We start from the raw sequence: 12,954 nt of genomic DNA on the forward strand, positions 1-12,954 counted from the left end.
TACTCACTGAAATAAATTAATTATACTTAAATATCACTTTGAACCAAGAGCTTCATAGTTACTCACTGAAATGAATGGGACAAAATTGGAAAGAGTTTATTTGTATACGTACAAGTGGGTCCTAAAAGTTATTAGTTTTAATTTTAATGTTAACAAACAATAGTATACAGTAACTATAGGTCCAAAACTCATCAGTTCGTAGCTCGGCAACGCTCCGTAATTTAAACACCGGCTTGTCTAGTACCGACGAAGTTCTCGGGAACACTACACTATTTGCCTTCTAAGCCTGCTTTATATTACAAACATTTCTCGCCTACGTAGGTGATGAAATCCTGGACAATTAGATAACAAAATATCAATTTGTAAATATCGCATTTTCATCCTCAGTATGACTCTTCAAAAGGGGGAGTTCAGGTTCTTAAAACATTTACAACGTGTAGGTGCCCATCTTTCTTGCTTATAATCAGGCGGGTCGTATGTATTATCCACCCGACTTCTCAACCGAACCGCGCAAGGTCCGGGTCCGGGTCCGGGTCCAGAACCAGGTCCGGGTCCGGGTCCAGAACCAGGTCCGGGTTCAGGTTCAGAAATCGCCAAACGTGTACTATGCGTCTTTGACGAGTTCTGTTCTGACCATCATCAGCAGTTCCACTTCATCAAAAGTCACTTTTTTGAATGTATATATAATTGATTTGAAAATAAAAACACAAAAATCACTCCTCAAATCTTAATTCGATCTGTCTAAACCCCACACAAATCTAAATCCCATCATCAAAAACACAACCGAATTCATAACCTCCTCCTTTTGAGATTTGGAAGTCGGTTAAAAATTGCCTGCGTTTCGTTTGGAAATGGTTACTTACCATCCACAATTGTATCACAAATAGTTAGCTGTTTTCTCCAACGACTTTACCATTCCTTCTTTAAAGGCAAAGTGGCTCGTTATACTGCGTTAGTCGTTATTAACCAATAATCGATATAGAGTAAAACGATTGGCTAATAAAAGCAAATAAGCGGAACCCAACGCTGAAAGGAGGAAGTCTGTTGGTGACATCTATTGTACACTGGTGCACAGCGGGCCAAAGAAATGTAGGTAGCTAGGTACCTACAGTTAAAAGTACTCACGATGCCAACACCATAAAGTGATATTTAATAATATTTTAATAAATACGGCATGGAGATTAATGATGCGAGTAGAAAAATCTATTAATCTTTCAATTCATCTACTTCGTCATAGAAATATTTCATGAAAATTTTAGAAAATTGTGTTTGCGAAACGACAACACAAATCGTTCCTGATGCCGACTATAGTTTAAAAGGTCCCAACTATGGTCCAAAATTAAATCTGACATCTTCGTTTAGGTGTGACTATTCTTTGAAAGCTGTAGTATGGTAAAATATTTTTATCTATGGAAAATAAAACTCGGACAAAACCAAAAAGCACATTTTTAATTACGTATTAATCAATGTGGACCATATGATAGTTGTAGTACTGGACTATAGTTGTGTGGTTTTACGGTACCTTATAATATATTATTTATTATATTGTTTACCTTGTATTGTCCGCCAGCGTACGTCCTGTTCTTAGCCAATGACAATAAAACGACATTTTAATAAATGTCGTACGCTTTTCTTACAGCTTTATTAGCTTATAGATTATATAATAAAACGGTATTTTCATATCTATTTTATGGTTGGCTAAATAAATCACAGATGTTAAAGACTGTGGCTCTTCAAACAAGCTTTTAATGTCACTGGTACTACATATGTTTTTATAGATGGAAAGTTAATAGTACGTTTAATTTTTGTTTTAAAAAAGGTTTCTTTGACCACCTTTTGCCTTTATCAGACCAATATCGTAAGTTAGTATAGGGATTGTTATGCCATTTAAGGTTCTTGCTAAATTGGAAATTCTATACCGTAAATCAATACTTACTTAATTGGTTGTTCAATACCGAATAATTTAGTTAGGACCCTAAATGGTGGTACATATACAATACCGGGTGTGGCCTGTAATATGAGCAAAAAATTAAACTGTAGGCTGTACTCCTCATACTGACCAACATTTGTTCGGCGACTTTTAAAAATAACTTGTGGATTGATTTTTAATACACTTTAAAGTTTATTCTAAGACGCAATGTATTGCGAATTTTGTTATGTTTAAGGCATGACAAGCAACGTCAGTCACAACGATAATGGCGTGGCGATGGCGTCCATTGAAGATAATATTTATTTTGTATGAAAAATAGGGAGTCTAAATACTTCATAATTTTTAAAAGTCGTTGAACAAAAGTGTCACCGTTTGAAGAGTACAATCTATGTTTTAATTATTTGCTCGTATTACAGGCCACACCCGGTATAAGTACTTTTCTGCGTAATATGATACCGGCAACTCCAGCAAGTGATTGAATTTTTTGTATAGAGAATAAAACTTAGAAAAATCGATTGTTATCAACAAATTATTAGCAACATTGTTGTACACATATATTAACGTGGGACTGACGGCATGCTTAAAGGTATTATTTAGTAAATAATTAGTGCCAAGTAGCTTTACTTCGTTACGTAACACCTTGAACGAAATATTGAACAACATTAATTTTAATAAGTACCGATAAGTAGTAGTTTACATCTACAAATGCTTTCAGTACTATTGCCTCATTATATTTGATAAATTTAGAATCGCTGGTACTTAGTCTGTAACGAGATAGTAAAATGTCCGATCGGAAGATAATGTTGTCAATGAAGACCGCCCTATGGGGGTTTGGTGGTGGGACAAGGGGGACGCCAGAGTGCAGAAAAAAAGGTGAGGAGCTCGTAAGTTGAGTATACACTATACAATACTTTTTAATGAATATAATAAAATATAATATCTTTTCACAAATTGTCCATAAGGTTCTTGGTAAACTGCACTTAGATTTTGGTTACAGTTCACGCTGTGCGTTGCATATAGCGTCACATTGAAGAAGGCATAACTATTATAGACGCTAGCCCGTACTTTATATGTATACACGTTGACGATGTACATACCTATATATGCAGCGTCAGGCGTCAATAAAATTCTTTAAATGCCAATTTTGCTAGTGCACTATTAATAAAAAAAAACATATAACAAGCTTATCTTTCGAGACCCGGGAAATTTAAGCTCTTGGGCTTATTACAACATTTAACAACTTTTTTTTCTGATTTTGGAAAACGCTTCTCCTCGTACTGAAACCAAACCGCAAGCCGTTCAGCGACCGGTAAAACAAGAGGCCCTATTGTCAAGTCTCCTATCTAGATATCTCCATACAAATTTGCACTAGTAATTCTCAAAGCAAAAACAACCTAACGGCACCTATTTTAAAACTCAAAGTGGGTGAAACGTTAAAATTGTCCTCAGGCGCAACGAGGAATTGTAAAAGCAGAGATGTAAGCAACAAGTTTTAACCTTAATGCTTTGAGTTAAAGACGTACTCGGTTGCTTTAACAAATTTGTGCACGTTCTCAGACGTGATGGTTAAGCACTCAATGTACCCTTTATCTAAGATTAAAAAGGGGGGTTTTCCACTAGATAGTCAGGGAAGAGACAGGTGTTGAAAGATGAAAATGTGTTTAGCAAGGTATAATTTATTAGAGGCGATATTTTACTTTGAAGCTCATAAATTATGATGTTTATTAAGTCCTAGATGCAGCTCAAAGGAAAATGTGAAAGGAATAAAGTATACTATTTAATTTACTCAACGAGTTTATAATAAATATTCGGATGTACAAAGGTCTTATTTATGTACATGCGTTAATATGGCGGTAGGTACTTGATTCATTTATATAAAAAGTTATTTGTTTAGTACGAGATCAGTATTGACATACAGTTCTTTCAAGTATTCAACTTGTCTGATTGCGTTACTTCACAAACTGCATCTAAAGAAGAAAACTAGCGCTACTTGAGAAAAGACCTGATTTAAATACTTAACTGCCAGAACTTGTAGTTGGAACTCCGATGTGAATACCAACGCAGTTGTAAGGACTTTCAAAAAGAACTCAAATTTAATTTGTGTACAGCATATAAACTTCCGTTTGACTCACAGTTTGCTGGGTTCAGATACATCATAATACAATCGGTTCCCTAACATAAGTATCCACTTTTCTATACAATTAGTATGGCAACTTGGGTACTTAAAGGGGCCCACTAATTAACAGTCCGCCGTCCAAATTTTGTTCTAACTGACAGGCCGATACCGACCGGCGGACTGTTAATCAGTGGGCCCCTTAAGTTGGGATTGGGGGACCAAAAATCATTCTATATTCGGGAGAGATGTGATTGTTCGCTTGAGCCGGACGCCTGGTAGGTAATTCATTTATTATACTAATGCACCTCACAGCTTAAAATACTTATGTTTTAATCTTTAGTAGATTGTTAACTAGGGGATGAAAGGCACCCATATCTGACGAGATATTTTCATCGATCGAAGTGAGAGCGCCAATAAATCCAGTCAGAACAATGTTCATTTCGAATACGAGGAAAGTAAAATGCATGTGTATTTTATAAAACTTGAACTACAAATAGTTAAAGTAATCTATTTATGTATTCTGAATGTTCTAATACTTATCTGATATTTAATTTTTTCTTTTATTAAGTATCTGGTATGTTTTGGCAATGCAAAATTTATGAGAATGTTTAAATTGAATAACCTTAATTTTTTTAATTTACTTGTAGTTGTAGGTTGTGAGTAACCGATTTGCATTTTTTTATTATATTGATTATGGAGTTTAATTCCATTGCATCATCATACTCCTACCGGTCATAATTAATATGAGAGGAGGAGGATAGGTAGATTAGGTAGGTACCTAGTACAGGTATTATTTTGTTTTGCTTTGCTTGTTAATTACTGAAGGTATCTAGATAAAGTTTACCGTATCTACTCCATAATATTTACCTATACCTAATACCTACATAAGTTAACCAAGTGAGTGAAGTGAGTGATTCAACTGTTCCAAATGTTGCAAATGTACGTAAACATACCGAAGCGAAAAAGTTGTACTGCAATAGGAACGAACAGTCGAAAACCAGTTTACTGCTCTGAGTTCTCAACTCTGGGCACATTGGAGTTATTTTAAACTGTAGCAAAGGAAGTTTTTTGCGATTAAGGACCTATCTCGAATCTATCTCTTCTATTAGAAGAGATAGATTAATACTTGGAGTACAATTAGAATCTTAATTATATCTTACTTATAACTGAGAGACTTATTCAATCAATTATTGGTTTTGAGCTCTACTTGAACTCTATACTTCTATGAACTACTTCATATTAAAGATTCACCCATTTCCTAACATTATGTTTAAAGAAATTTTTTAATCGACATATTGTATAAAACGGAATTTCAAGGAAACCTAAGAAAAGAAGCTCTTTCAGCCAGTTACATTAAAAAAACCGGGCAAGTGCGAGTCGGACTCGCGCACGAAGGGTTCCGTACCATAAAGCAAAAAAACAACGGAAAAAAATGCAAAAAGAAAACGGTCACCCATCCAAGTACTGACCACGCCCGACGTTGCTTAACTTTGGTCAAAAATCACGTTTGCTGTATGGGAGCCCCACTTAAATCTTTATTTTATTCTGTTTTTAGTATTTGTTGTTATAGCGGCAACAGAAATACATCATCTGTGAAAATTTGAACTGTCTAGCTATCACGGTTCGTGAGATACAGCCTGGTGACAGACTGACGGACAGACGGACGGACAGCGAAGTCTTAGTAATAGGGTCCCGTTTTACCCTTTGGGTACGGAACCCTAAAAAGTTACTGAAAAGCTGAACATGGGAAAACGATTTTCCAAGAATAACCAACTACTTAACTTCTTGATTAGTGAAGAAATTGTATAATATAGGTAATGTACAAACAATGCTTGTTTGGCAATAGTATAGGGGCACCACGATGACTACGTTTGCGTTTCGTCGTTCCGTGCGATATCATTAGTCCTTCTCATTACATGACATCACGAGACATGTTAAGTACCTAAGTACCATTTTTTATGACGCAAAAATCCTGTCCTTTTCATTTACAACTGATAAGTTTTTATTACATTACTAAAACATTAGTTTAATGTGAACTTCATGTAGGTAAAACTTAGTTAGTTATTATATTAGTTTGGGTTAGTATACTCATTTAGTACTTAATAAGACTTTAACATGAATTGTTGTAAATTATTTCTAGTTCTAGTATTCAATTTAGTTTACAATGGACAAGCTGCACGTATACTATCGTTTTTACCAGTGCCTGCAATAAGTCATGGCCTGTTATTTAAACCAATTCATGAAGAACTGCTAAGACGTGGACATGAAATAGTGGTTGTAACTGCAGGCCCGTTGTATAAGAATACACAGCCGCCTGATAATCTGACAGAAATAGATATTCATAACGTTTCGTATTCACGTGCAAGACAACATATGGTCACTAGTATTACTAAGAAAGAAACAGACCCAATTCAACACTTGAGACGTTATTTTGAATTAACTGCAGATACTTTTGCTAAACAAATCCAGACGCCAGAAGTACAACAGCTTCTTAAACAGAAAAGCCGAAATTTTGACCTTTTATTTTTAGATGTATCATCTAGAATATCTTTTGTCTTGTCATACGTATTCAATGCTCCTGTTATTGCAGTATGTGGACTAGGTGCAATAGACAGGCTTAACAACAACTTAGGAGTGCCTACACACCCAATAGTCTATCCTCAAATGCATAGACAGAGATTATATGACCTAACTATGTGGGAGAAAATTAAAGAGCTATTTACTGAAATTGTCATCCACAAAGTAACTAAGGATGCAGAAGAATATGACAATCTGGTATTAAAACATTTATTTGGACCTGAAACGCCAACTGTTGCAGAATTGGAAAAAAATATTGATATGCTCTTTTATGGAGAAGCACTAATTTGGGAAGACAATCGACCTATTCCGCCTAATGTAATTTATATTGGAGGTATGCATAAGGTCTCTGAAAAACCACTTCCACAGGTAATAGACCATGACATCTTATTCGTTTATGAAATGCACTATGCATGAAAAACATGGCATTATGTATATATTTGATCACAATGCCCTTTTTTGTTAAACTAAAATGTGCGTAATGTTGATTCTAGAACTGAACAGGCACTATAAATATTGCTTCGTTATTACAGGACATCAAAACATATTTAGATGAATCTCCGGTAGAAGTTATATACGTTAGTTTTGGCACTAATTTCGACCCAATCGATTTGCCGGCGAAAACATTACAAATATTAACTAAAGTTTTTTCAAATATTCCATACAATATATTGTGGAAATGGGACTCGGACGAATTTCCTATTAGTTCGACAAATATCAGGACTTTTAAGTGGCTGCCTCAAATTGATGTGTTACGTAAGTCAAGCAAACTCTTAACAGTTATTATGTTAATGATTGTTTCAACGTCAATTTTATCATACACAGAAGGAACGGACAACAGTTTTCTGAAGAATTCGATTCTGTAAAGGATTTGTGGTACGGTCGAATTCACAAACGTCTTTACAAGCCAATGTTCTGAGAATATATTATTCACACGAACTTATTCAGTAAGAGATTGCCTCTAAGAGAGGCTTGTAAAACTATTTTTGGAAGGTTGGTTTTTAAAGATGTTCAGCAAAATGTATGCAGGGGATACATTTTTATATGCAAGGGTGCTAAGCCAAAAATTGTTTTGCTGACTGTACATGAGAGACACTTCTTAGATACTAGCTGTTACAACACGGAGTGTCGGGGTTTTTTAAAATTTCTAAGCCTCTGAAAATTGGTAAATTGTAACATGACTAAGTATTATACACCGTGTTTTTAATGAATTCCGTTAACTTCGGGGTATGGTTAAGTACGTTTGAGAGAACTAAATACCATAGTTAATTAAAAACAATTTTTTTTTGCTTTTAAAAAGTTTAAAAAGTAATTAAATGTAGCATGTAGTGTTGTTGTAAGACGGGCATTACATTTAACTCAACCAAACAATTGAAATCTGTGACATATCAATGTCATTTCGAACATCGATCGACCGAGATTTTACTTAAGTTTAGTAGCAAATGTATGAACTCATTCTAAACACTAATCAATATGTAAACCGGCCCTAAGGCAAGTGTACACGCTTGTAGAGGCCATAAAGGAAAAAAATAAAATATTGATTATCTCCGAAATGGAGTTAATTAGAATATCGGTGTCTTTGAGAAAGTTACTTGATTTAAGCTCAGGAATGCACCCTTGAAATTAACGGAAAACAAAAAAAAACACGGTGTATATTACTTACTAAATTTTCAGGCCACCCAAAAATAAAACTCTTCATTACTCACGCTGGTCTCCGGTCCACAGAAGATGGCATTGAAGCGGGGGTACCCTTGATCGGCATACCTTTATTCATGGACCAGTTTTCAAACTCCGAGAAATATGTGCGTCACGGTATTGGCATCAAATTGGATAAGGACACGCTCACTGAGCAACAGTTTACTGCAGCCATCAACATGATAATGACGAACAAGAGGTAAAATGAGTCTCCGAAGCCCCCTATAGGTTTTACGAAGACATATTTTTTACCGATGTACATTTTTTTCTATTAACCTTGAGTTAATAAACATACACGGCCATGGCCTCTGCTCTGACACAAAAGAGCACCACTCGGCCCTTTCCTGTGCCACTTTACGCCAGCTGGGTATTCCGAGGGCGGACAGATATTTTAGGGCTTCGTCACTCCAGCGGTATCTGGGACGCCCAGACGGACGTTACCCGCCCGGGTGCCCCATCTCCCATCCTCTTCAGGTGACCAAGCCAGCGGAGTTATAGGAACCTTTTTTAGGAAAAAACGGAACCCTTATAGGATCACTCGTGCGTCTGTCTGTCCGACCATCCCCGCCCCCTTTATCTCTGAAAATACTGGGACTAAAATTAAAAAAAAATACACAAAATAATACTTTACCTATAGATGACAGCAGAACCTATTAGAAATGTGCAGTCAAGCGTGAGTCGGACTTATGGACTATGTTGGAACGAGCGTCCGACTCGCACTTGACCGGTTTTTTTTTTTTTCTAGCTACGAGCAGAACGTGATCAAACTCAGAAACATCATCAACGACCAGCCTATGTCTGCACTGGAACGCGCGGTCTGGTGGACGGAGCACGTATTGCGGCACGGTGGCGCGCGCCATCTGCGGGCGCCCGCGGCCGGTATGGGCTGGGCCGAGTACTACGAACTGAATCTACTACTTACCGTCCTGTTTTGTATTCTCGGTGCTATTGTGCTGCTAATACTTTTTATTCATGTGTCAATCAAGCTTATATTTAAGAGAAATAAGCCGAAAGAGAAAGTATTTTAAGGTTTGTTGTGGTGATAAATTATGTTATTTATTTTCCGATTTTGGGCATTTTTTTTCGAAACCTTATATTAATTAATAGGTATAGGTACAATGTTTATAGGCCTTTCCTTATTTTATGTCTTTAAATTCATTCAAGGTTTTAAATCAGGGTACATTAAACTTGCTGATATTCGGTACTGAAATTTAACTTAAGTGACGGTCGGTGAAGCAACATTTAAGGGTATTTATTAATTTAAAATAAATTACAACAAAACTAAAGTAGGCATGTCGCAGTGGCGTAACTTTGAAAGCGCCTCTGTATCGTTGAAGCAACGCAACTCAAGTGCGTCTGAGCCGTAAGCCTGAACAAAGCAGGACTTATAATAGAATCAAGCACTTTCTAGTTTGAGTGCACCTACCCGTATCTACTTGTGTAGGCTATATTTTCGTAGCAAAAACAAATTTTATGTTTTAATTTTTTTTACCAATTAGGTTAAAGGACAATAATTATTAAGTCAATCACCAATGCTTTTGATTGATATCAAACTTCTGCTCATGTTACTAATTTTGATTTTGTCAATTTTGCGCCTAACTGTTAAAGTAGCTTTCACTAAGACATATGAGTATCGTGACGCCTGATGCTTGCCTAGACGTAAGTACCATGGGTGTGACATTCAGTCCTCCGTAGTATGAACCTTCGGAGTTTTGACTATACTATACAGACCAAAAACTTAAATGGATAATTTTTGAACACGTGTTAAATCTAGATGAAACGTTAAGATCGTTTAACGTCTTTTATCTTTCCTTAAACAAGTAATGAGATTCATTCATCAACCGCAATCACTGTAAAGCCTGTCTATCAGAGAAAATCTCCGATACATTCGGTATAAAGTGGGTTCCAAGAGACATCAATTACTCCGTGACGTCAAGGCTTTGCCCTTAACACTGGCTCCAATCACTTATCGAAACTAGCGGGTGATCGGGTTTGACACTCGTTATATATACAGTTTAACAAAGTGATCAATGTAGGTAGATCGGAAAGAGAGTCGATTGAAATTGGAATATTAAGTTGAAAAAAAAGTTCCGATGATTGTACTTATAGTTCGTTTTTTTTAGCATTAAAAGAACGTGAAAGAAGGTAAGCGATCTGGACATGTCTTTTAATTAAAAAACGATTTTAAATTAACATATCACATTCATAAATGTTACATATTTGCCGTAACTTATTTTTAAAATGTGTTTTTCAATTAATAGACACATCAAGATTATTTACCTTATTTCTAATGCTAAAAAAAACGAACTATAGTAGTACCAGAGTCTAGTTCTAGTTACTAGTAAATTAAGAAGACGCAACTGACAATAATAAAAGTATTTTCAACTTGATACCTATAATAACAATAGGTATCTTTTAGTAGTAGCTATCGATTAAATAAATGGTGACTCACGCTAGACCGAGTCGTGCCCGGGCCGAGGCGTCCGACATGTCATTTCCTGTGACGGCTGATTGGTGATCACGTGGTGCTTTCCATAGAAAACGATGCGTCGGAAGCTCTGGCCCGGTCTCGGCCCGGTCAAGCGTGAGTCATCCTTAAGTAGGTGTATGTCTACGCACAACCCAGTCATTCTCATAAAATCATATGTTTTGCCTCACTCGCAAAAGATCTCCCATTGTCATAGTAAGGGCTCAGCATGAGTACGGTTTTTATAACTCCGCTGCGTCCCGGCTCCCAAGAATTTAATCTGAAAATTGCTTGCTTAGCAGATTTCCGGCGCGACATCAAAGCGATATTGCTTTTGCTCAGTTTGCCGTTTAATGTCCCGATTGTTCTTCGATTTAAGCACAATGTAACTGAAGATCGAGGCAACTTTGTTGGTGTACCGACTATGTTACGTAGTTGGAATTGAAAACGTGTAGTCGGGTGGGGTATTCGGAGTACTTTGCAGACTTTTATCTATTTTCTAATATCAGATTTTAAAATCTTAATACCGATTTTTTCCGTCACAAATTAACCTCCTCCTCTTCCTTGAAAAGATGGTTAATTGTAGTATGTCACGTAGGCATTACTGAAGAATCGATTAATTGACAACTCATAAAATAAAAATCGGTTTTGTAGTTTCCCACGCTACGGTAGCACACGACAGAAACACACAGAGACTGATATAACAGCCCGATCCGAACAATGCTTAAGGTGACAGTCCATTTCCAACGACAGCTGCACTACTGTTCATTTTACTATGGAAATTGACAATGACAGCGACGCGTTCAGTACCGGTAGTGCAGCTGCGGTTAGAAATGGAATGTTACCATTAGGTATAAGATATGTGCTATCGTTAATGTGTGGGTTTAAATGACACTTTTGAGACTGGCAGATCATTCTCTTCATAAGTCATCTTATGAAGAGACTGATCTCTTTTTAGACTGATTCTCTTGTTAAGTATCGGAATATTATTATACCTAAGTATCATAAGTAGTATAAACCCTTCTCGTGACCGGATAAATAACATGCTAACTAGCCCGTACATGTACCGTAGATATATTGCATAATTATTTTTCTTCGTGTTTTCACGGAAACGTACGAACGTGTTGCTATTTCAGTCAGTCTCGGTACAAAAAGTACTGACGTTGACAGAAGTCGTCCAATACGAACGTTTCCGAGAAATTACGATGGAAAACAATTATGCACTACATCTGTATATATATATAACTGTACCAAAGTAAGTAAATTGGATTGCTCTTGTCACTTTGCCGCTTAGCGCGCAAAGCCGCGGTTCGGCTTGGCATCTGGGAACTCAATTTATTCCCTAACAAAGTTTCGCCGCCAATCAAATTACTTGCTTGTAATTTCCTCGCAAACATAACATTAATCTCTAAATTGTTACGTTCATCGTCTGAAATATGAGTGTTTTATAAACAAGCTACAGATGTAGTGCAACTAGTGCATAATTATTTTCCATCGTTTTTTCACGGAAACGTACGAACTGTCAGTCAGTCTCGGTACAAAAAGTACTGGGATTGCTTCAGTCAACCATGACAAATACGAACAGAAAATACGATGGGGAACAATTATGTAAGCAGTGTATAATCTTAACAAAACTATAAGATGGCCAATTGTAGTGCCTCCGTGCTTTATAATTGCCAATCATAATCGTTTGCTGATCAGGGCTATAACCGCGAAAATCGAAGTTCGCAAATTGCGGGGATTTTTCTCTGTCACTCTAATTACGCTTTCGTTGGAGTAAAAGAGAAAGATCCCCGCAATTTGCGAATTTCGGTTTTCGCGGTAGCCGCTCAGATCAAAATAACATATATTTTAGGGTTGTATCCCGCTTTTATGGTTCCCTAATCAAAGTGGCAAAAACGGAACCATCATACTTTCACCATGTCCGTCTGTCCATCCGTCCGTCTGTCCGTATGTCACAGCCATTTTACTCGAAAACTATAAGGTGTATTTTAATAGCATTTTCTAACATAGGTGTATTTATTTCAGAAATAAACATAAAATAAATAATAGGGAGTAAAATTGTTCTCACGTTTAATTTTTTGGCTAACTGCGCTATCTGGGATCTGTGTTATCTATGTATTCGTACTCTGAGCTTACTGTTATTGAGTTACTCGGCTCGGGAATTTT

At 36.5% G+C, this 12,954-nt stretch overlaps 1 protein-coding gene across 1 annotated transcript; it reads left to right on the forward strand.

Annotated features, from left to right (window-relative positions):
- Nucleotides 1–6,155: 6,155 nt before the first annotated feature.
- LOC134678182 (UDP-glycosyltransferase UGT4-like) lies at nucleotides 6,156–9,386 on the forward strand. Its single transcript, XM_063536641.1, has 4 exons — nucleotides 6,156–6,992; nucleotides 7,157–7,379; nucleotides 8,298–8,517; nucleotides 9,064–9,386. The coding sequence occupies exons 1-4, from the start codon at nucleotides 6,162–6,164 to the stop codon at nucleotides 9,344–9,346; spliced, it is 1,557 nt and encodes a 518-aa protein (XP_063392711.1). The 5' UTR covers nucleotides 6,156–6,161; the 3' UTR covers nucleotides 9,347–9,386.
- The last annotated feature ends 3,568 nt before the right edge of the window (nucleotides 9,387–12,954 follow it).

The sequence above is a fragment of the Cydia fagiglandana genome, chromosome 2 (assembly GCF_963556715.1).
Source record: "Cydia fagiglandana chromosome 2, ilCydFagi1.1, whole genome shotgun sequence".
In the NCBI taxonomy this organism is placed as follows: Eukaryota; Metazoa; Arthropoda; class Insecta; order Lepidoptera; family Tortricidae; genus Cydia; species Cydia fagiglandana.

Coding starts and splice junctions, on each gene's coding strand:
- LOC134678182 (XM_063536641.1), top strand. CDS start 6,162: ATGAATTGTTGTAAATTATTTCTAGTTCTAGTATTCAATTTAGTTTAC. Junction 7,380..8,297: donor GCCTCAAATTGATGTGTTAC/GTAAGTCAAGCA, acceptor CTAAATTTTCAG/GCCACCCAAAAATAAAACTC. Junction 8,518..9,063: donor ATGATAATGACGAACAAGAG/GTAAAATGAGTC, acceptor TTTTTTTTCTAG/CTACGAGCAGAACGTGATCA.